Source organism: Gopherus flavomarginatus, chromosome 4, assembly GCF_025201925.1.
Source record: "Gopherus flavomarginatus isolate rGopFla2 chromosome 4, rGopFla2.mat.asm, whole genome shotgun sequence".
NCBI lineage: Eukaryota > Metazoa > Chordata > Testudines > Testudinidae > Gopherus > Gopherus flavomarginatus.
The window spans coordinates 118,455,804-118,480,692 of NC_066620.1; the positions used below are offsets into that span (position 1 = coordinate 118,455,804).

At 40.0% G+C, this 24,889-nt stretch overlaps 2 protein-coding genes across 13 annotated transcripts in view; both read left to right on the top strand.

Moving 5' to 3' along the window:
- The window catches only part of PTPRK (protein tyrosine phosphatase receptor type K), a 616,176-nt gene that overhangs the window by 36,149 nt on the left and 555,138 nt on the right, over positions 1–24,889 (top strand). The window lies entirely within an intron of this gene.
- LOC127049316 (histone H2A type 2-C-like) lies at positions 6,873–7,262 on the top strand. The gene has a single exon (XM_050949966.1). It carries the CDS (start codon positions 6,873–6,875, stop codon positions 7,260–7,262), a length of 390 nt encoding a protein of 129 aa, XP_050805923.1.

Below are 24,889 nucleotides of genomic sequence, written 5' to 3' on the forward strand. Positions count from 1 at the left end.
TCTATATTTGCTTTCTGTTCCTTGATCTGTCTTTTGGATGCCCCTAGTTCACTCTTGTAACTTCTGCTGTTCTACAAGTAGCAGACTGAAATTTACAAGACTGTTAGGAATTTCTTGGCTACAGTGGCCTGTAACTTTTAGGTAGCAGCAGGGAATCTGATGAGATTCTATCACATTTACTCTGCTGTTTCTCAGAAATTGGCGAGCAGCCAAGAAAGACATGGAGTGAGTCTAAATTGCATTGTTTGGCACAGATGCTACATTTACATGCTTAAACTGGCCAAAACAGTTAAAACAATTTGTGCGGATCCTGTTATTAATCATTTATATAGTATTGCACATGTAAATGGTACTTTTGTAAACAAAGAATAAGACACATTCCTTTGCCCTGAGGAGTTTACTATCTGAGGGACAAAACAATGCATGGATCAGCAGTTATCTAAGGAGGGTGTTGGGAATGTAGGTGAGGAAAATGAAGTAGGAACTGCAGGTAACTAAGCACATTAGAATTCATGGTTTTGTTTTCAGGTGTCTTCAGTATGTTTCAATAAGGTGGTGTAGGGAAACTCTGCTTCCCACTGTAATGGACTATGTAGTTAGAATTTCTGTCAGGGAGTAGCAATATGTGACTTATTGGGTCAAGATCCATTGTCATTTAAAGGCCAAACTATACATGCAGCATGGGAGATTAGATGTATTTAGGATCTTCTGCGCCAAAACATTTAAGCAAAAGGCTTTTTGCCCTATGTTAGCTACTGGGGGACACGGTAAGACAGTTTTAATTTTCAGGGGTGGGAAGTGTGTGGGAAGCTGTTCTTCATGGAGCAAAGTGGCAAATTTTATGGGGCAACATTAAATTTCATAAATCCTCATTAAAAGCTGTCAGTCAGCCGGGCAGTGACTTATAAAGAACTATACACTTTTCAGTAGACCTCCAAAGAAATCTCTAACTTCTATTTGCTTCTGATTATGTATCTTTTCTTAGATTTTTTTCTAATAATCCAAAGATAACTCGTTCAATAATACACTTCAGTAAAATCAACTTCAAGGCTCTGGAATATCTGTCTTAAGAAAGCAGAAATCAGCTGTCTTTAGGCAGGAATGCAGAGTTGGGTTACCTATGCTATACAGGTAAATACTTCTGTAGCGCCTCTGTCCACTCGGTTACCTCCTTTAATGCCAATCCGCTTACAGGTTTTGATGGACAGATCTGGGTTCTTTTGGATCCCACCACCCACTCAGCAGGGTGTATCTTGTTGCTTTTTTTTCCTATGAAATTATTTGGCTGTGCCTCCACCCCCCTCGTTCCTTCCTGGCAGGGTCACCAGGGCAGCTTGGGTGGAAAATTCTAACTACAGAGTAATCCCCACTTACTTGCCAGATAGTTGGAGGCTTCCAAGAAATAACATGAACACACAAAAATATATTCAACACAATAATTATATTAAAAAGGAGACAAATACAACATAACAGGGTGAAACACTATTTTTAGGGTCACCAGTACCCACACTGAAAATACCCATGACTTGATATAGCAAATGTAAAATTAGTGTCCCGTTGGTATGCGTGCATTGCTGGGGCCCCTGATGACCTATAACCACAAAATTCTTCTCTGCAGGGGTTTAGCAGCGTGGCTGACTGGCTTCAGTACATCCCAAAGGACTCACAAGTGGGAAGAGGGGGTAAATCCCTCCACAGGTGTAATATGCAGGTTATAAAATCCTCAAACTCTTACTCCCTGGCTTGAGGACACAGTTCAGGGAGTAGCATGTCCCCAAAAGAAATTCCCTGACTGACTGACTAAAAGATGGTGCACTCACAAACTCCGTGAATGATCCTCAGGTTTGAAGATGAAGCTGGACTCCTCAGTCACTGCAGAGGGGCTGCAGTCTGCTGGCAGGGGTCCTCCTCAGGCAGGACTCAGGCTGCGTCGGTCCCAGGATTTCCCCTCACCACAAAGGGGTGCAGGACTCAAGGTGTAGGTTATACAACTACCCTAACATCCAAACTGTAGCCTCCTAGCCCAGCCTCCAGTCACACATTCGACAGACAGTTTCCCTGGACTAGCGGCCAGAGCAGAGCTGACCATGTGGTGATTAGTCTCCCCTAGGGAGCTGGAGGGTGAACTCAGCCTGACTGGGGAAACTTCCCAGCAAACGCAACACATTGGGAATCATCAGTAGGGAAGGAAAAAACCCAGCTGAGGGATCTGCTGTCAGGTCCTTAGAGGCCTGTTCTCAGGGGGAACCCTGCATGCAAGCCTGGGACTCAACAGCTCCCCACACAGCCAGTCCTCCCTTGCCCTGGGCTGGCTCCAAACAGACTCCAAAATGGTTTCTCCTCTTTTCTGAACTCCCTGGGAGGATCATCTCACTCCCTATTGGTTTCTGGGCAGACTCTGGGTTTGCCTTGGCTCCCCCTCCCTGAGCTGCCAGCAGACAGAGCTCCAGGAATCTAGGTAATCTCCTTGGGGGTTACACTTCTAACAAATAAAAGGTGGTAATACTTGGTAAGACATTTATAAATACATCTTTTATATAAAGAGTTAAACAATTAAAATAAGTAATAAGCATATTACAGACCTGTAGTATGTATTCTGATGATGGTAAGAACATCAGAAAAAGGCATTGTAGATGTTTATAAGTCAAGATTACAAGCAATCTATTGGAATTCATAAAATATACAGATCACTTATCTGTTAATCATTTATTACCTTTATAAACTATTTATAAAGATAACCCTAATATTAACCAAAAAGGTGGCTTGGTGCATTATTTTTGTGCCACTATTTTAGCCATCTGTTTACTTACGGTGTAGCCCGCAGAAGAATCAAATTTTCTCTTGTCAGTGCATGTTGAAGCTTCTAAATGGTGATCACTTGTAGCTTTTCTTTATGATCAACTGGACTACTTCACAAAATGCTAAATGTATACCCAGACACCGATATGTTGCTCTTCTTTACAGTAGAGTGGGAAATAGGGGAGAAAAATGTCCCGACTTAAAATCTGTTGCATCTGCTTCAAAATTGTATTCATACATGGACAGTAACTCTTGCTGTAAAGCAGAACCAGGTTTGTTTGCACGGAGAGGCCACATCTGTCAATGGTGTCTGCCTGTTTGCCATGAGAGAGAGAGAGAGAGAGAGAGCCATTAAAAAGTGGAGGCAAGGAGTATTTAAAAAAAAGAAAAAGTAAGCAAAATTCACCATGAGAAAATGTTACTATTTATAGCCTTGCTTTCTCTAGGGGTTTGGGGAGAGTCTAGAAGTTCTTGAGTTTTGTCCTCTCCCCAACCCCCCATTTCATAGAACTAGAAGGGACCTCAAGAGATCATCTAGTCCAGTTCCTTGCACTCATGGCAGGACAGAGTATTATCTAGACCATCCCTAACAGTTATTTGTCTAACCTGCTCTTAAAAATCTCCAATGATAGAGATTCCACGGCAATTTATTCCAGTGCTTAACCACTCTGACTGGAAGTTTTTCCTAATGTCAAACCTAAACCTCCCTTGCTGCAATTTGAGTCCATTGCTTCTGAAGTTCTCTATCCTAAGAGGTTAAGAACAACAATTTTTCTCCCGTCTCCTTTTAACAACTTTTATGTACTTGAAAACTATTATCATGTCCCCTCTCAAGCTTCTCTTCCAGACTAAACACACACAATTTTTTCAATCTTTTTTCATAGGTAGGGTGACCAGATGTCCCGATTTTTATAGGGACAGTCCTGATTTTTGGGTCTTTTTCTTATATAGGCTCCTATTACCCCCCCAGTCCCTGTCCTGATTTTTCATACTTGCTGTCTGGTCACCCTATTCATAGGTCATGTTTTCTAGACCTTTAATCATATTTGTTGCTCTTCTTTGGACTTTCTCCAATTTGTCCACATCTTTTCTGAAATGTAGTGCCCAGAGATGGACATAATACTCCAGTTGAGGCCTAATCAGCGTGGAGTAGAGCGGAAGAATTACTTTTTGTGTCTTTCTTACAGCACTCCTGCTAATACATCCCAGAATGATTTTGTGCAATTGATCGTTCCTTCCTAAGTGAAGTACTTTGCATTTGTCTTTATTGAATTTCATCATATTTACTTCAGATTATTTCTCCAGTTTGTCTAGATCATTTTGAATTTTAATCCTATCCTCCAAAGCACTTGCAATCCCCTCCCAGCTTGGTATCATCTGCAAGCTTTATATGAATACTCTCTATGCCATTATCTAAATCATTGATGAAGCTATTGAATAGAACCAGACACAGAACTGATCCCTGCGGGACCACATTTGTTATACCCTTCCAGCATGAATGTGAACCACTGATAACTACTCTCTGGGAATGTAAAATGCGACAGAGAGTCCTGTGGCACCTTATAGCCTAACAGAAGTATTGGAGCATAAGCTTTCATGGGTGAATACTCACTTTGTCTCCGGGAATGGTTTTCCAACCAGTTTTGCACCCACCTATATCTGAATAGTTCAGTCCCAAGCAGGAAAGGAAGCAGGCACTATCCACCCTGCTTGCTGTAGGGGAGCTGCTTGTGTAGACAGGCTGCTGAAACAAAGGCACCTGCCCTGGTAACTAGACCAGTGAGAATATCGAGAAGGAAACCAAAGAATTTAGGTGGCAGAAATGTGTATCCTTCTCCATATTATGAGAGAACCATACTATATTCTCTGGGGGGGTCTTATGCTTCCTTCCCCTGCTGCTTTCTGTGCTCTGGTCTGTGGACTCAGCCCAAGAGCAGGCCAACTTGTTTCTTACAAGGCATCATCCCTGTCTGCCTCCTGCAGTCATCCCTACCTCAGTGCATTTGGTTTCGTGTTCTCATCTCCATCTGCCTGTTTTTATTTGCATGGGAAGAAAAAAAACTGGCAATAAGTTTGAATTGGACTTTTTTTAACCAAAGATTTTGATTTTCGTGACAAATTGTCAACTTTATATTTTTGTGAAAACCGTTAAAATAATACAGCCTCTGTTGTGTTTGTGCTTAAATAGATCAGATTGTGGCCAGCAGGTGGCAGCAGAAAACACACACTCACACGAGCGCTTGCGCTTCTTTGCTTTAACTTGCGTCTCGTGTACTCTGGCCCCCCTCCGTTTCCACAAAATTCAGGACTGTAAAAGTGCTTTAGTATTTACACATCTTTCTGATTATGTTTTACCTCTTGATTTGATTACTGAATGATTGCCATTCAAAATGCTCTGGAAAACTCTCATGATTTTTCAAAGATGGTAGCAGCCCAAATTGTGAGAAGATAGGTTAAAATTTATATAGAATATTCTCATAGTGTCCTCTTGCTACAAAACATTGAACAGCTCTATGAGGAAATGCTGTTAAATGGAGTTTATATAATGCAGAGAGAAAGAGAGTGAGTTTAGTTAAGGTTGCATAAACATTTCCATTCTAGCTTCCCCTTCTTCCTTGACTGCAACTTCACAAAACTTGAACCTTTTGACCTTAAATTTTCAAGGTTTTATCTCTTCCCAAAGATTAATTATTCTTAATGAAAGTTTGAGCAAAAATAGTTGAGCTGCTTTGAGTATGAGGAAAATTTAGGGAAAATTATTCTTTACTTTTTATATTTTTTCTCAGTTTCAAAGTTGAAATAGTTCATAGAATCATAGAATCTCACAGTTGGAAGGGACCTCAGGAGGTCATCTAGTCCAACCCTGTGCTCAAAGCAGGACCAATCCCCAATTAAATCATCCCAGCCAGGGCTTTGTCAAGCCTGACCTTAAAAACCTCAAAGGAAAGAGATTCCACCACCTCCCTAGGTAACCCATTCCAATGCTTCACCACCCTCCTAGTGAAAAAGTTTTTCCTAATATTCAATCTAAACCTCCCCCACTGCAACTTGAGACCATTACTCCTTGTTCTGTCAAGATCATTACTCCTTATTCTGTTGTGTAGCTGAAGTTGTTGGGTGTTGCACATGCAACCTTAGCTTTGACATATCTTGACTATGCACTTAACTATGCACCTTAACATTTGCTTAACTTAGATTTTTTGCATTGAATTACGTATACTTAGTAATTGTAATCACCTTAAGAAATATATATGCTAATAGAATAACTTAAATACTCACATCTGTAGAAATAGTTGAACTGTTGAGTGTTGTCTACAGTGTAATTGTTGGGGTCATGGGAAATGATTTTTTTTTAATACTAGTAATGACTTTGAGCAGAATCTCAAATATAATCCATTTACCTTATGTCCTTTTTCCCAGGACCATTAATAGTTTGTTTGCACAAGAGCAGGGGAACTTGACACTGCAATTTTGCTAGTTACTCTTTCCTCTCCATTTTGAAATTTGAGTTGGCCCAAAAAAAGCCAGGCTTGAAAATCAATTTACTGTATCTGTGATAGCTTAACCCTGAACGCTTGCTGAATGTTCTTTGTACAGTCAGCTGTGGAATGTATTGCTACAGTTGAGTGCATGCTATTCTCAGACATGTTAAATACAATGTAATGGTCAGCACAGAAAAAAGGGGCTAGTTTTGCCTTGTTTATGGCCTGCATTCTGTTGATATTTTTGTAAAAGGTACTTTTATTTGAAGTGTAACGTTCAGTGCTTCTGCCCAGAAATGTATTCTGTACTTATCTAGAATTAAAATCCTTTAAGATTGCAACTTGATCATGAGTTTATATTCTCTTTTATAACACACTTCTGTTTTAAACAAAAACAAGATTTAACATTGGAGTGTGGGGAGTTGGTTTAAAACAAACATTAATGGCATACATTTAAGGATTTAGAGATTATAAAGGTTTCAATCTGAACTTTTCTGTCACTTGTATTTGTTTTTCTGCTGTGTGTAGAAAGAGTGAGTTATTGATGAACTTTTGCTGACTCTTATAGCAGTTTGTTTCTCGTGATTTACAATGTCAGGCCGAGGCAAGCAGGGAGGGAAAGCGAGGGCCAAGGCAAAGTCTCGCTCCTTGCGGGCTGGGCTGCAGTTACCGGTGGGTCGAGTGCACCGGCTGCTCCGCAAAGGTAATTATGCTGAGCTGGTGGGGGCTGGAGCTCTGGTCTATATGGCCGCAGTGCTGGAGTATCTGACCGCTGAGATTCTCGAGTTAGCCGGCAGCGCTGCTCGGGACAACAAGAAAACCAGGTTCATCCCTCGTCACCTGCAACTCGCCATCCATAATGACGAGGAGCTCAATAAACTCCTGGGGAAAGTGACAATCGCTCAGGGAGGTGTCCTGCCCAGCATCCAGGCTGTGCTGCTGCCCAAGAAAATGGAGAGCCACAAGGCCAAGAGCAAGTGAAGGTAATCAGGAAGAAGCAAAAATCTTCAGTCCAAAAGGAACAATTCTGTCAGGTGCTCTACCTTTTAGGGATCTCACTTCTCTGAACTCAGTATGCATTTTCAGACAAAGAGAAAAGGAACGTAGAAAATATTTTGGCAAAAAGCAAGTAACAGATATACAAACAGATGTTTTGGAATGTAAATTTTCCTCTTTCTGTCATTTACAATTCTATAATTGAATAGTAAGCTTAGAACGAAGGTGAGACTCCCTTTATTCTTTATCAACTTAATTATTCTGTTCTTAAATTTGTTTCTAGTTATCTTTAATGCTCTATCATTTGAGAGTGTGGATGGAACCCGAGAACTTTTGCCTGAATATTATATAACACAACACTTTAAACTTAGCTGGCCATTTTCCAGCATAAATTAAATATTCTCATTAAGATAAGTTCAGCCTCTGTCACTTGTAAAATGAGAGATCCTACTCACGTCTCAGTAAAAATGATGAATGTCATTCGCAAGGAAACTGTTTCCTCTGTTTTTTCTCTCGTTAGATAAGTCCTTTTTATAATACAAACATGTACTTTACACTTGTGCTATTGTAAATAAGCCTTTTGGTGTAAAATTGAATTGCAGTAAGTAATATTACCATTCTCACTTTAATAGTTCACACCAGTTCAGGTGGTGCCACCCTACCAGGAGCTGGAAATGGTACAACTTAATCTGTTGATGACATCAAAAGGATTGATGGCTCACTGCAGCTATTGTTTCTGCCGTCCGCGAGTGAAGGATCAGTTCTCTTGCTGGTGGCTGGTAAAGCAGATCTAAGGAAAGGCTACATTTATCTCTGGTTTACAAAGTTTAGGATGTGGATCAAGAATTACTTCAATGTGCAGCTGCTACCACAATGCCCTTGTTACATTTAATCCTCACTGCAACATTAATTATGGGAGGTTTTACAATTTGCATGCCCACAAGTACTCGTTTCCTTGATCTTTTCTTGGGTTGCTGTGGGCAATCTGATGTTGCTGTGCTTAAGATCTTCTCTCCCTTCAATTACAAATATACAAGTTAAAGTAGCATACCCTTTAATCCTGACCCATAGGTAGGTGAAACATTTATTAGCAGCCACTAACAAACTTGACCTTTCTGAATGCACTCCACGGTTTCCTGAAATTTTTAATTCAGTGTGGCTGCTTGTGGACTGCTTATTTTGGAAAGCACCCTAACAACAGTTTGGAATCTTCAAGCATTTAGTTATATACATTGTTGTTAAAACTTTGAGTGTTTACTTTAGCTAGGCATGGAAGCTCTTTGACTTCCATTTGTACAGTGACTGTATATAGATGCAACCTTTTGGAAAAGATTGAAAAGTACAGTTGCAGCAGGAAATGATGTACCCTTCCACTAGGAAAACTAGTCTGAGAAGAACTAATATTGATCCCTGTAGTAAATTTTACCATAATAATAGGTAGGTCTTGCAAAGTGTTTTCCATCAGTAGATCTCATAGTGCTTTACAAAGGAGGTGTAGGGATCATTTATCCTCATTTTACAGAATAAGAAGCTGAGTCCTAGTCCTGTGCTCTATACACTGGGCTACACTGCCTCCCTTATAATTCCTACTATATCCCCTATTTTCAGTTCATTATATCTTTCAGAATTTGACAGCTTTTGCATATGTGTTTGCTCAGAAATTATTTGTTTTGGAAGGTCTTAGAAAATAAGTTCAGCTATTTCTGTTTAGAAGATAAATAGACACATATTTTGAGTACTGTACTTCAAACAACAACAAAAAAATCCCCAAATTGCTATCTCTGAATGAAGAGCTCTGGCACAGGAGAGATTAGGAATAGGAGAGATTGGGAATAAATATTCTTTAAGGTGTCTGGTATAAATTTACTTCGATTTAGCAAGACATTAAAACGGCCATTTGCACCATTAGTTCCTTTTTGGGACTTTTTTTGCACTTCCATTCATGTTCTAAGAAGTCTGTACTATACTACACCCATATTTATGACTTACTGTTTTAAAAAAGATGCTTATGGCTACTGGTCTTATCCAGAACTCTTTTAAATCGATAGATTTGCAGGTCCAATATTTCATGGTCCATTTAGGTCTTGAAATGGGAGATTTCTTACCAGTAGAAGTGAAGATTCCGGGTTTTCCAAGGGGAGGGTTGTCATAAGACTTGATTTTCCACTTGAAAGTTTCTGAAGTGTGGCTCTGAAACTGATATTTATATTTATAAAAACATTTTTACCACACTATGATTTTCTCATATAGAAATATAGTGTCTATATTGGGGCTGTTTATCTGAAGAACTTCACGCAAGACTTCTCAGACTTTTTTTTTTATTCTGTCCACACAGAATTGTTCATCAAAGCTAAATCAAGATAGACTTCATTGTCTAAAGTTAATCATTAAGGGATTAATGAAAGATCCCTCTGGTCTGACTTGTATACTCTTTTCTTGATACTTTTTCTGCTGTGTGTTTTCTTGTCCTTGTTGTCATTGATGGTTTTGGGCATCTGTCTAGTTCTTGAGATGAATATGATGGAACTGTACATCAATAGGAAGATATTTACCTTTCTGCCTTTGCCTGAGGCTGTCTTGCTCTTAAGAGGTGATTTTTCTGCTGTTCGGAGTGTTAGCAAGGCACTTGAATTCTGATGGACAGAGCTATAGAAAGCTGTCTAGCATAAATTTGAGACGTAAGTTTGACTGCATGAGAGCACATTTCTAGGCCATTTAATTTGTCACAGTGAACTTGCTGTAAAGCTTTTTATTTGAATCCATGGTGGCCAACCTAGCATTTGTCAAATTTCATACAAATGTTATAGGGGATAGATAATGGGATACAGAACCTTTCACCTTGAGAACACACATTCACATCTGTTGCACATTCAGCTGTTAATATGCGACCTCTGTTAGGCAGCTTATGTGAAATGAGATGACACAAAAATGCCATCACAATTAATACTAATTAACAGTTTTGGTCATGGAGGCCAAGGAATGGACATGGTGGCTAAATTTCCTTCTTGCCTGTTAGGCAATCCCTTCACAAACAGACACACTAACAAAATGGAATAGGGCAGTTTGTGCTTCCATTTCCTGTGTTGCCCTAGTATTAGAGGATAAATGGAAGACTCGTACGTATTCTCAGTTGTCAGCTTAGCCATTGTGAACATTAAATAAAATTTCAAAACAAATAAATATTGCTGCCACAAAACAATTAAAAACTGGGTTACGTTAGTGGCTAACACTGAATTCCAGTCTTGTAAAACTTTTATTGATTAAAACAGTAACTTTTGAATCCCAGGAAGTTTTCCATACACCAGATATACTGAATTATTAAAAACTGGATTTGATTTCCCTAGGAATTCTGTTTTTTGAAGATGCAAGAGGAGAAAACAAAATCAAACCCTTTGATTTCCAAAAGCCCCCAGAAGAATAAGGAAATAATCTCCTATCTAGAGAGTGGACAAGAACTTGCACTGGTTCATACACAGGAGGAAAAATCGTATAGCATAACTTCCCCTGCCTCTGCCCCGGCACCCTGAAGAACTGTTCTGTTTTCTAAAGCTCATTTAACGAAGCTGTAAAGAGTAGTAATTTATGGGCTAGGATCCAGATTGTGATCTTGGGTACATAAAATATAAATTCAGAGTAACTTAGTTGAAGTCAGCGAGATCAGAATCTACCCCTAGGTGTTTAAAAACACAGCAGTTCTCAGTTGCATTAATTTTTATACTTTTATTGAGCTCTTTTAGGATATCAAAGGGCTTATTGAACCAAAACCTGTGTGCTCAGAGGCCACAAGAGTAAAGACACGGAGAAGGAATATTTTGGGTATGAGAGTAGTGGTTTTTATAATTGTTAATATACTGATTATAGATTTACTGATTATAGATTTAATAATATAGTTGAAATAAAACTCTGTTAATGGGATATTTTTGCCAGGCTATACTCTAACAAACAGTGACCCTCTGGTATGAATAAATTGCCAACTGCAATATTCATTCTTTTGGACTTTGTCATGCTTAAACAGGAGAACGCTAATCCAAATCCAAATTCTGAACATTAGAGGCCTACATTAAAAAAGCTTTTAAAGTATATGTGGGAGGGGAGGAGGAATTGAGGTACTTGTAATCTGTCATGCAAATAAAGATTACTTTTGAGCTGTTGTGGTGTCCACCAGGTAAATATGGGACACAGTTAGACTAGTGGTGTGCAACATTTTCAAGGCCAGGGAGCTTCAATCAATATTTGAGGGCAGATTCTCTATCCTATTTTGATTGTTTTGCACCATCCAGACAGTCGAGAGGGAGTGGAAATCACTTGCATTTTCCCAGTTAAAAATTCTTCCACTCTGGGTGAATTCCTGACAGGTATAGAGCTGGCTTCTGTGCCTCCCTCCTTGCAACCTAAAGGATATGGGGTCCTCTTGGAGGTAGGGAAGGGGAGTGGGTGCAGTGGACTGTACCTTGGTTATCTCCAACTAGTAGATGGTCCTTTTGGGGATTCAGGTTAGCTGGTATATGTTAGGGCAGCTTGGACTCTGCTATACCTGCGCCACAGACAGAGTACAAAAGAAGCCAAAACGTGGTGGTTTCTTGGCTTCTTTTTTAACTTTCTTCTGGGCTGCCCTTGATGGCTGTGTAGGGGAAGGGAGCCATCTTTTGCTAAACACTCCCCAGACTCAAGCAGAGCCAGTTGAGGTCATATCCTGTTCTCCCTACGACTTCTAAAGCCTTTGTGATGTAGCAGACAGCCTGCAGAGGAGCAGCTGCAGCAGGAAAAGGACAGCAACCCCAACTCGCATCAGAGCTGTTCTTGATGTTAACAGGGGAGAGACCATGCAAAGCTGTGCCCTCGATTACCTTCCCTTTTAAACGGGGTAGATTAAAAATCAGAATCTGAGGACCCAGCTCCAGGAACACATTTTAAATTGTAATCAAATAAATAATCAAGTAATTCTTTTTCTTGACATGCTTGCCTTTGAGGGCCATAGGCTGGACCCTGCTGTGTTAGGTAGGGATTAGAATGAGGTGATAGACTTGAAAATTGGTTGGAATGCTTTCAAAATGGGGGTAGGAGAGGTGGAAAGGGAGATGGTGACAGAGGTAGAAGCATAAAATCACTTGCTCCTTTTTTGCTTTAAACAGCAGAAAGTTACCAGCAATTAGAAGTGAATCTGGGCTAGGGTGGGTGAAGGTATTGGGGGTGGTATTCTTTTAACAGCTTTGAAAGCAGAGGCTAGTGTAAGCATTCAGTAAGTGTGAACAGAGTGCTCAGACATGGGATGCTCTTTGAGAATACAGTATAAAAGTTAGATATAAGTAGGATAGGACTGTAGGAATATTAGATTGACAAGTATTTAGGAGTGACAAGTGTGTATTAGATATGAAAGTAAGGTAAGGCAGTAATGCAAGACCTACAGGCTAAGGCCTGCAAGGTTTCAGCTCAGCCACAGTAGGCCTCAGGCCTAAGGTGATTTGACATGAGTAGGTGATCCACGAATGACTCTATGCCAATAAGATTACTGTAAAGGATGTGCCAATAGGTGATGATCCAGGAAAATATATCACAATGTACCCATCTAGACCTCAATGTACCCGTTCAGACTGCAGGACACCTGATTGTAACATCACTGAAAGTTCTGTTCTGGCTGGGTGTTACCATGATAACATATGTACATAAATGTCCATGAGAAAAAGGGGAACTAACAGGACAACCTATGAAGAGCTGGGCACCCCAAGATTTATGTGGTGTGGAAGTATAGATGAGGAAAAGTAGGTTGGAATCCTCATAACAAGATAAAAGGGTTCCCTTGTATGGATAGGGTGGGAAGATCCCAGAAAGAGCCATCCCTCTATTGATGACCACCTGCTGAGAGATCCACCAGACTCTATAATATCTTTGGGTATGTGGGGATGAATACAGCGTTGGCTATTGCTTGGGCTCTCTTGGGTTGAGAAAATGGGTGAGTGAGTGTAATAACTTACAAGTAAAAAATCTTGTTTGCATTATAACTATGTTTCTGGTTACTGTATTTGTTGTTTGTGTGTTCCTATAGCCTCCAAATCTAAGGATGATTTCCACCGTATTGATCTTAAAACCGTAGCATCACAGGAGCTGGACTCACTGTAATTTACCGCAGAACTATCAATTCATTCAATTAAATAAAGGCTACAGATGGTTTTAAAAAAAACTTTTGAAAAGGCAGTAATGAAGCAAACTTTTGTCTACATTACTTGTTATGTAATAAGTGTGATGTTGCATTACAGAGTAGTATGTTTTTGTAACAGTTGTCAGATTAAAATCTGGAGAAAAAAGTACTGAAAAATGCTTCTGACAGTGTTTGCTGGTACTTTGGAATATCTGTACTCTGCTTAGCTGTCATTTTTGTATGCTTTCTACTGACAGTTTACATTGTCATAGTAGTTACAGGCCACTTTTTTTTTCTATCTCCTTCTTGCTTTTGTCCGTTCCCAGCCAGGAACTGTTGTTCAATTGACTCAAGTTTCCAAATTGTTTTTGTTGGGATATATAAATTTGACTTGATTGCTTTACTAAAGGTCGTATTTGTTTTTCGGCAGGTCTTTTAATACTCGAGATCATGGCATTGTTGCCGGTGGCAAAAGCTTAGAGAACATTTTTCAATGTAGAAAACTAACCCAGGAGAGGACCAAGAAATTGGATTTAATTTTTTCAGTTCATAACCTTATGTAACCTGTGTTCTTTCCCCTTCCCCGAAAACCCACAATCCATTCTCCTGCACTTACGCTAAGAGAGTTTTTGCAGTTTTTCTGCCATGAGTTGGATTTATTCTCCTGTTAAAAGGTAGAAACTGGTACAAATATAAAGTTAATATTTTTGGCATCATAAAGTGATTGCTTTTTGGGTGATATAATTCTAAAATCTGTAGTGTTTGAAAGATGCTATAATGTTTTGGCTTATTAAGCAAGGTTTTTTTTTGTAGTTTTGTAAGATAACTATGTGAAACCGCCAATGAAGTGGTTATAGTAAGACACTAACTAAAATTAACTAAAGTTTAAGGTGGCATGTTTCTCAAAAATGATTTACTATCACTCTACTTGCATCAGTTAGAATTTTACTTTGTGTGGTATTGTTTTCAAAAGACTTATGTAATTATATGTTTTCACATCATTGTAAGACTTGGATATTTTACAGGCTTTCTGTGTAAATTGAAACAATGTATTTGTTCTTAGAGTTTAGGTTTTTCTTTTAATGTTTGCTTTAAATCCAACTGGACACTTCCTTTTAAAATAAAAATGCTGTTGTATTTGTAACAAGGGGCTTTTTTACCAAGGAGATTATTTAACAATGAATAGGTGTTTTCCATTCCATGCATGTTTACTTAATCTGACTGCACATCTTTGGCACAAATTTCAATGGAGTTATCTTCCAAGAAGTTTGACTGTACTAGTGAGCTGTCTGGAAAAAGATTGTATTATCCTGCTGTGGTTATATGTAATACATCTGTCATAAAAACATTGTGAATCACTTTCCTCCCAGATAATTTGCCATTTCTATGTGCTACCCAGAAAGGAAAAATTATGTCTTCGAGTACAGGTAATTCTATTCCCAAACTAACAGAAACAGCAATAACATGTAGAGCTATATTGACTACAGGAGACTCACAGGAATCTTGTTGGTGGATGTCAATATTTCTCTAGGCTTGGCCTGCAGGAAGTAGGTAACAAGAAGAGGGGACAGAGAGTAGCTTTATTCATAAAAGGGAGAAATAGAAGATTAATGCTACATATGACAGAAGGCTCTTGATTAGGCTGTGGTGTGGAGGGTGCCTTTCTTAATCAATTTCTGTGTATCAGTCAGCCATAAATGTTGTGCTCTGTATGAAACAAGTCAACATTTGGGGTGTGCTTTAACTGGCAACAGCTTTTGGGGGAAAAAGGCTGCCTACGTTCATTTGTATCCATTTTTTTGGACAGAATTCTTTGTTCCTTGTTATTCCTTAGGCTTCCTCATGGGCATCTTCTTGATGAGTTATGGTTAATTAATAAGATATCCATGGCTGATTTTATGAATAGATAGGTAGTGTATATGTGGAAGACTGGTTATGTTACAGGTATCTCTCTCTCAGATTAATTGAAATATCAATTGCCTGTCAAATGAAATGTTTTAATTAAATGTAAGATCTAAGTTCTGAAGCTGAATGTTATAATTGAACTAACTGACAATAAATAAAACTGATCAGTTTAATTTTCCCTACATTGTGCAGTGTGACTGTTTGGCAACATTGATTCTCTTTCATGGAAGGATTATGTGGCAAATTTTTTCAGCTTTCAGCAGCAAAATTATTGATCTTTAAAATGGGATCATTCTAATAAGGTTTCTTGAAAATAAAAACACCATTTTAAAATAAATTCTGAGTAGCCTTTTTCATGTAGTCCAGGTTAGTGGATACATAATTATTCAAAGCTGTGACTTATTACGGCCTTGCTGGGGGAAACTAGTGGGAGGGAAAGGAGAGGAACAGGCCAAATGACAGCTAACATCTGTATCATCTTTCATTGAGATCATCCTCTGTAGAAAATAGTGTTGCTGGTTGGTACTTTTCCATTAGTTGAGATGGCAGACAGGCAGTTGTGCTGTCTTTGCACTGAATTCTCAGTTTTGCTTTGTTTGTCTCACTAGCAGGAAATATGACAATATAGAATATTTGCTTCTACTCTCTAAAATTGTGTGTGGGTCTTCAATATTATCCCCTGACCTTAGTGGCTGGGAGCTTCTAAACTTGAGGCTGAGCGACTTGCTTCTCTCAAATCCATTTCACTGGGCTGTGGTGATCTTATAGTTTGTTCTACACAGACTGGGCCTGTGTGCAACACTAATGAATAGTTAGATGCTGTCTTGGTTACACTGGCCATATGTGTTGAGATTTAATCAATTTAGCATTTTCCGCTGTTAAATATGTACAGTCAGACTAAATTACTTGACCTTCTGTCTCTTTTCTGACAAGTAAAGGAATAATTATTAAAAAGTGTCCCCAAACCTCCCAAAATAAAACAAAAGGTGATTTAAAAGATGAGGAGAAAGAGGTGTTCAATTTTCAAACGTCATTGGTTAGATGATATTGTAGTCCTGAAAGTATAAACCAAGGTTACAAAACCAAACTTCTTGGAGTTCTTGGGAGAGAATACATTGTAAAAGTTTAATAAAATTAAGCATGTTGGTTTTAAGGGGAGAGTGTGAAAGATATGTGTGTGTGTGTATGCATTAGTACCACATGGTGAAGCTGAAGGGTGTGTGATTGGTTCAGTTTTCCTGAAGAGGGGGACTTGCCTTCAAGAAATTTTGGGAACACTGCTTCAACACAAGTAGGGGGAATCTTTTGGCTTTCTGAGGCTGGCTTCAACCTATAGACACATTTCAGGTGCTGCTGTATTTGACTGCTGTTGGTGGAACCAGCCTATTTCCTATGACAAGCAATGCCGACTTGCATAAATTCCTCCTGCCCCACTCTTTTTTTTTTTTTTTGATTAGTGTATGTGATTGATGTTTTTTATTGCCGATTCTGACAACTGGCATTATTCTTCTGAGGTGAAGTGGAGGGAAATTGTCAGATTGCGTAAATCCCTGTGGAGCCTGGCAGCGCAGTTACATTGGAGGAAACGGAATACAAATAATGGGAAGCCAATTTTCCTGCCTTCTGCTCTGCCTGTGTCTTTGAGAATTTAAAGAAGTGTGAGGACATGGGATTGTTAGGGAGTTAATGTGCTATGTCTTAATGCTACAGTACTGGGGCTAAACAGATGGTGTCAATAGCTTACAGTGGAGAAGAACTATTCTTTGTTAAGATAATAGGAAGTAGCTGTGGGTGGTGAACCAAAAAGCTTATACATTGATGGGACCTAAAATATATTTAAAACTATGAAGTGTATGGTTATGATTGTTCATTGCTAATTACAGCCCTATTGATAGAAGAGACTTACATGCACCTCTGGAGGTAGCCTTTAATGACCAAAAAAAAAAAAAAGTGTCTATTATTTTTAATGTTTAAGCACAAGTGAAGGAGTAGAGACATGAAAAGCAAACACTCCTCCTTCTCTTGGCTAATAGTGATTACATATCTTTGGAGTGACAGAAAGCATGGAGCTCATTTGCTTTTATTCCCTGCATGTGTGTTCGGAAGCTATCAGAGAACCTGGGCATCCTGCAGACATCCTTTAAGTCCGTAATCCTGTTAGTGGTTTTTTGTTTGTTTCTCACATTAACTTATTTTGAGCTTGCTTATGCCATATATAATATATAAAATATTATTATATTATAAAATGTAGTTCACAAAAGTTAACAAGAAAAATGTAACTAAGCAAAGGAAAATAACTTGCTCTGGCCAAGTGATCTACGTGGACTTAACATTTAAAAAAAGAGAGCTTCTCTGAGGGTACGTCTACACCACAGGATTATTCCGATTTTACATAAACCAGTCTTGTAAAACATATTGTATAAAGTCGAGTGCACGCGGCCACACAAAGCACAATAATTCGGCAGTGTGCGTCCATGTACTGAGGCTAGCATCGATTTCTGGAGCGTTGCACTGTGGATAGCTATTCCATAGCTATCCCATAGTTCCCGCAGTCTCCCCCACCCATTGGAATTCTGGGTTGAGATCCCAATGCATGATGGTGCAAAAACAGTGTCGCGGGTGATTCTGGGTAAATGTCATCACTCAATCTGGACAAATTGGAGAAATGGTCTGAGGTAAACAGGATGAAGTTCAATAAAGATAAATGCAAAGTGCTCCACTTAGGAAGGAACAATCAGTTTCACACATACAGAATGGGAAGAGACTGTCTAGGAAGGAGTATGGCAGAAAGAGATCTAGGGGTCATAGTGGACCACAAGCTTAATATGAGTCAACAGTGTGATACTGTTGCAAAAAAAGCAAACGTGATTCTGGGATGCATTAACAGGTGTGTTGTAAACAAGACACGAGAAGTCATTCTTCCGCTTTACTCTGCGCTGGTCAGGCCTCAGCTGGAGTATTGTGTCCAGTTCTGGGCACCGCATTTCAAGAAAGATGTGGAGAAATTGGAGAGGGTCCAGAGAAGAGCAACAAGAATGATTAAAGGTCTTGAGAACATGACCTATGAAGGAAGGCTGAAGGAATTGGGTTTGTTTAGTTTGGAAAAGAGAAGACTGAGAGGGGACATGATAGCAGTTTTCAGGTATCTAAAAGGGTGTCATCAGGAGGAGGGAGAAAACTTGTTCACCTTAGCCTCCAATGATAGAACAAGAAGCAATGGGCTTAAACTGCAGCAAGGGAGATTTAGGTTGGACATTAGGAGAAAGTTCCTAACTGTCAGGGTAGTTAAACACTGGAATAGATTGCCTAGGGAAGTTGTGGAATCTCCATCTCTGGAGATATTTAAGAGTAGGTTAGATAAATGTCTATTAGGGATGGTCTAGACAATATTTGGTCCTGCTATGAGGGCAGGGGACTGGACTCGATGACCTCTCGAGGTCCCTTCCAGTCCTAGAGTCTATGAATCTATGAATCCTTCTTCAGGTGAAAGCAACGGCAGACAATCATTTCGCGCCCTTTTTCCCTGGATTGCACTGGCAGACGCCATAGCATGGCAACCATGGAGCCCGTTTTGCCTTTTGTCACTGTCACCGTATGTGTACTGGATGCTGCTGACAGAGGCGGTACTGCAGTGCTACACAGCAGCATTCATTTGCCTTTGCAAGGTAGCAGAGACGGTTACTATCCGTATTGTACAGTCTGCCATGCCATTGTAAATTGGCGATGAGATGATGGTTATCACTCGTTCTGTACTGTCTGCTGCTGGACTCCCCGGGCCATTCCCTCCTTTGTTTCATCTAAAAATAGTCCTGCCAAGAAGATGGGGCAAGCGTACCAGAGAACCAGAGAACACAGGCGCTCCGCATCAGATCCTGCAGAAATGATGAGCTGCATGCCATTTTAGGGGGTGCCCCTGCAACAACCCTACCTGTTGCTTCCCTTCTCCCCCAACCCTCCTGGGCTACCATGACAGTGTCCCCCCATTTGTATGATGAAGTAATAAAGAATGCAGGAATAAGCAACGCTGAGATTTTAGTGAGATAAAACGAGGGGGAGGCAGCTTCCAGCTGCTATGATAGTCCAGGCAGTACAGAATCTTTTCTTTAGATATGAAATGGGGGGGCTGATGGAGCTCAGCCCCCAGTTGCTATGATGAAGACCATTACCAGCTGTTCTGTACCATCTGCCGGAATGACCGGGAGTCATTCCTATTTTTACCCAGGCGCCCCCAGCCGACCTCACCGAGGCCAGCCAGGAGCACTCACAGGATGACGACAGCTATCAGTCATTTTGTACTGTACCGTCTGCCACCGGGGAAGGGAGGGGAGTGGATGCTGCTGTTCAGTGCCGCAGCACCGCGTCTACCAGCAGCATGCAGTAGACATGTGGTAACATTGAAAAAAGTCAAGAAATGATTTTTTTCCCTTTTCTTTCATGCGGGGGTAAATTAACGAGATATACCCTGTACCACCACCCTACAGGCATTAGGAGCTCAGCCAAGAATGCAAATGCTTTTCGGAGACTGCGGGGACTGTGGGATAGCTGGAGTCCTCAGTACCCCCTCCCTCCCTCCATGAGTGTCCATTTGATTCCTTGGCTTTCCGTTATGCTTGTCACACAGCACTGTGCTGTGGCCTCTGTCTATTATAGCCTGGTGACTTTTTCAAATGCTTTGTCATTTCGTCTTCTGTAAGGGAGCTCTGATAGAACAGAGTTGTCTCCCCATACAGCGATCAGATCGAGTATCTCCCGTACAGTCCATGCTGAAGCTCGTTTTGGATTTGGGACTGCATCGCCACCCGTGCTGATCGGAGCTCCACGCTGGGCAAACAGGAAATGAAAATCAAAAGTTCGCGGGGCTTTTCCTGTCTACCTGGCCAGTGCATCCAAGTTCAGATTGCTTTCCAGAGCGGTCACAATGATGCACTGTGGGATACCGCCCGGAGGCCAATACCGTCGATTTGCGGCCACACTAACCCTAATCTGACATGGCAATACCGATTTCAGCGCTACTCCTCTTGTCGGGGAGGAGTACAGAAACTGGTTTTAAGAGCCTTTTATATTGATTTAAAGGGCCTCGTGTGGATGGGTGCAGGGTTAAATCAGTTTAATGCTGCTAAATTCGGTTTAAATGCGTAGTGTAGACCAGGCAAGAAATAATTGAAAAAGAGGTGTGTGGGTGGGTGGGGGGAGACAGTCGGCCAGAAGTTTCATGCTTGGGAGAAAATCCAGTTACATCTTGATCAAGTCTTAGATCCCTTTCTCTTCCACGCTTAATAATTTCACCTTACACTTTGGCTAATTATCAAAGTTGTTGGTTAAATATTTTTCCTTTTGCAGCCTATGTATGCCTGCTTGGTCTTTAATTGGCCTTTTCCATGAAATGTGATGTCACAATTCCATATATATGACTTCATAGGACATTAAATTACAAGAAATTTCGTTGTAGTTGGGAGGAAAATATGTTCAAATACATCTTACAAAAGGCAAAGTGTAAGAGGGTGGGGAAAATTAGCATCAGAAGTAATTGCAGAGATTTGGTTAGTAAGCTTTTGTGATCACAGCAAGTCTCCAGACCCTGACATAGAATTTACTTATCCTTGCAGCTAGGTTTCAGGGGTACAACCAAGCAGTTTCTGTCATCGGTGTGACTAAGGGCTGGTCTACACTGGGTGTGTGTGGGGGAGTGAACTAAGAGACACAACTTCAGCTATGCTATTTGCCGCTATTTGCCACTATTCAGCTTCCTCATCGATGCTTACTTCTCCTGCCGAGGTGGAGTACGGGCGTTGATTCGCGGATCGATTACTACCCGCCAATCCGATGGGTAGTATAGACGTAGCTTTAGTTCCTGCCTTTATGAAAGCCATTAGCTTGTTCTATGTCCTGTCAGCAGAGGGTGACTGGCTTTCTTCACCCACTCCAGATCCTCTGCGAAGCCTCACAAAATAGCATTTTCCTCAAATAACTGCATTCTATTCTTCTAAACGTTACCTAATTTATGTATTCTACATTTGTCCCTCTTACACTGTTTTCATTATTTTGTTTTGCTGTCTGTCTTGGGATCATATTCTTACAAGGATGGATAACTTACAATAGATCATTCAAATTTTACCTCAGAAGTGTCCACTAGAAAATTCTTTTCTTGACTGTATTTGTTTTAAATTATTTAGCTAACGTCTGTGAATAATTTGGTCTGCACTTGGTTTGATCAGTTTATGAATTTCCACACTTCTTGGATACATAATTCATATGGCATATTTCTGTCTCAGACTAGACAAATAATTCTTAAAATCAAGTTACCAGTGCATATTCTTGTTAATATTCAAAATTTGCTTTCTGTAACTATTCCCCTAGTATTTTAGAATTTGCTGCTTCTGTGGATGTTCCTGCAAGTAAACTTTAATAAAATGCTGACTCAAAGAAAACATGAGGAGTTTGATCACTAAGCGAATGGCTCTTCTCACGAAAAATTACTTTGCAATATTCACGCCGCACTAGATCTGGGTCAGTTGGTAAAAAGAGGAAAGATTGTTAATGCAAACTCTTTTAAGTTTAAACTACAGACTACTCCTGTAAGTCTAGTGCTAGCTATCTGCTCGACATAAACTTTTGTCTTGTTGATTATATCCTTTAGATAACTAGCTTCTGGGCAATAATTGTTAAATTGCCAGGCACCCATATTGGCTTAATAAAACCTGCTCAGCAAACATGTCAAACTAGCAAAAAAGGCAAAAATTGGGCTTGTTTTTGGCTTAATTGGTTTGTAAGTTGCCTTTTGGCTAGTTTTCGGCTTGTTGCTTGTAGCTTCTTTTTTTTTTTTATCAGCTCCCAGCAAACAGGGGCAAGGGGCATAAGGCTGGGGAGAGAGTCGGGTGCACAGCGGGCACATCACCGTCCCAAAATGCACATGAGGGGGATCTAGTCATATAGAGCTTTGGGATTCTTAGGGAGATTGGCTTGTTTTGGCCTTGTTTTGAAATGGGATTAGCTTGTTTTTTTGTTTATTGTGAAAGTAGGGTGCGTATTTACCGCATGAAAGTTGGCAACTGTGCTGCTCAGATATGACAGCACTTGCGGATAATGGAAGAAGATTATAAAGTTTATCACTTTCTATACTGGCTTCATAAATTCGTCAGAGGGGTATTCGTATTAAACAACATATCGGGGGGTGGGAAATGCTAGTCGGTATAGTTGGAAGATTTTTTTCCCCCTTACAAACATTTTCTATTTTTTAATGTAGTGTAAAATCAGAAATGTCATAGATATTGCTCTCTTTTCCCCTCTTATTATTGTCTCCTTATTTTGGGGGATGGGAAATACATTAAATCTAAATTAGTCATAGATGCTTTTGAAAATTTCTCTCAAGTCACATTTTAAGTGACTAGAGGCCATGTCTACACTTACAAGCTTACAGCAGTACAGCTGTGCGATAAAGGTGTGCTGCTATAAGAGCGTTCATTTTAGTCACGTTATGCTGATGGGAGAGGGCTCTCCTGTCAACGTAATAAAACCAGCTCAATGAGTGTCAGTAGCTATGTTGGTGAGTGAGTCTCTCCTGCTGCCAGCGTTGTGCACACGAGCACTTATGCCAGCAAAACTTATGTCGCTGGGGGTATGTTTCTTCACACCCCTAAGCAACAAAAGTTTTGCCCACATAGGCCATGCCTACACTAACACTAGCACTTAAGTCGCCTAAATCTCACTGAAAGTCAGTGGGACATAAGTGCTTTTCAAAATATTTCTCAGTGCCTTTAAAGAGGAAATCTGCTACCAGTGGGGAGAAGAATGCACATTTCAATAGCTAAATTTCTCCTGGTAGGTAAGGGTTTACAAACCTGAAAATCATTTGATAAATGCTTTCTTATTTGCAGAAAGTACACATAAAATATTGAAATTTAGTTTAATAACTTATTTTCTTTACTGGCCTAGGAAAGAGTGACAAGGACAGAGAGTTGGGTAGTTTTATTGGTAGTTCTGGTGCTCTAGGTTGAGAGTTACTGCAATAGTGAGACATTGCCATGACAAGCTGCTGCTAAGTCTGTAATGCTTTTGATGTTTGAGGGCATTATAATGAGTTCCAATTAGGATATGTCCTTGTATTGGTCACCTCATTACAGATGTTCTGTTCTCACTGATGAAATTACACTTACGTACACAAACTCAGAAGGGAGGTTTATATGTTGATAAATATTATCCAGAGAAAAATGTGTTGGTGCCACTGCTTCAGTTATTAATTTCATTTTCCAGTGTTCCATTGAATTTGTAGTTAAATTTGAAATGAAGTTTTTATGAATTTGACTACGTGGAATATCACTGCCTATCATGCTGGCCAATTCTGTCTCTTTTTTTACATGTACTCCCCCATCTGTCTGTATCCATCTGTCATCTCTTGTCTTATACGTAATTGTAAGCCCTTTGGAGCAGGGACCATCTTTAAGTTCTGGTTTGTACACCGCTTAGCACCAAGGGGTCCTGATCCAGGGCTGAGGCTTCTAGATGCTAACAATAACGCAAGTAATAATAACGGTCAGCTTGAGTATAATTTTTAAGTAAGCTAATGGAGGTGGTGGGGGACATTTTTAGTAATTCAAACTGATCTTCATTTAGACCGAATGGAAAAAACACCGGTACTTCTAGTGCAACTGGTCTTTTGTCAGAGGAAGGTGTGTGTCCTGTGGACCTGTGCATGTTACCTAGTTTTTCTTTTTGCCCCATCTCCATGGATGGGCTGATTTAAATGGATGTTTCTGGAGAACTTTATTGCATATCATACATTTTCAATGCAAAACGGTCAGTCCCTGTCTGACTGACACTGCAGTAAATCAACTTAAGGTATGTTGACTCCTGCTACATTATTCATGTAGCTGGAGTTGCATAACTTAGGTTGACTTAGCCCCATAGTGTAGACTTGCCGTAAGTGTAACTTTTACTCTGGGAAGCAGCTCTGTAAGAATGGTAATGTGGGGTTCCATGATTGTGGTGTTGATTCCATGTGAAGTGTGCTCAGATTATAGGCGGTAAATGTTTTTTCTATTTGTCAGCCTTACACACTCAAGTTAGGATCTGCCAGTTGGAGTGGGATCTCAACTTTCATGCACAACTTCTTCACCAGTAATAAGTGTTCTGCAGGCCAAAGTAGGTTCTCAGTTACACCTCTGCAGCCCCATTGTCTTTTCATTACATATGTACATGCACAATAACTTGAACTATAATATTTTGAATACCAGTTGGCATTGATGTTGCTCCATGTATTTTCCAATGGAATTATGGTTCCTTATGTTTCTGTCACAGAGTACAAAATGGCTTGGAAGATGTTGCACTCTACTGGATTAATGATCTCCTAAAGAGTTAACATATATTGACAAAAGCAGCAAAGAATCCTGTGGCACCTTATAGACTAACAGAGGTTTTGGAGCATGAGCTTTCGTGGGTGAATACCCACTTCCTCAGATGCATGTAATGGAAATATCCAGGGGCAGGTATATATATGTGTGCTAGCAAGCAAGCTAGAGATAACGAGGTCAGTTCAATCAGGGAGGATGAGGCCCTGTTCTAGCAGTTGAGGTGT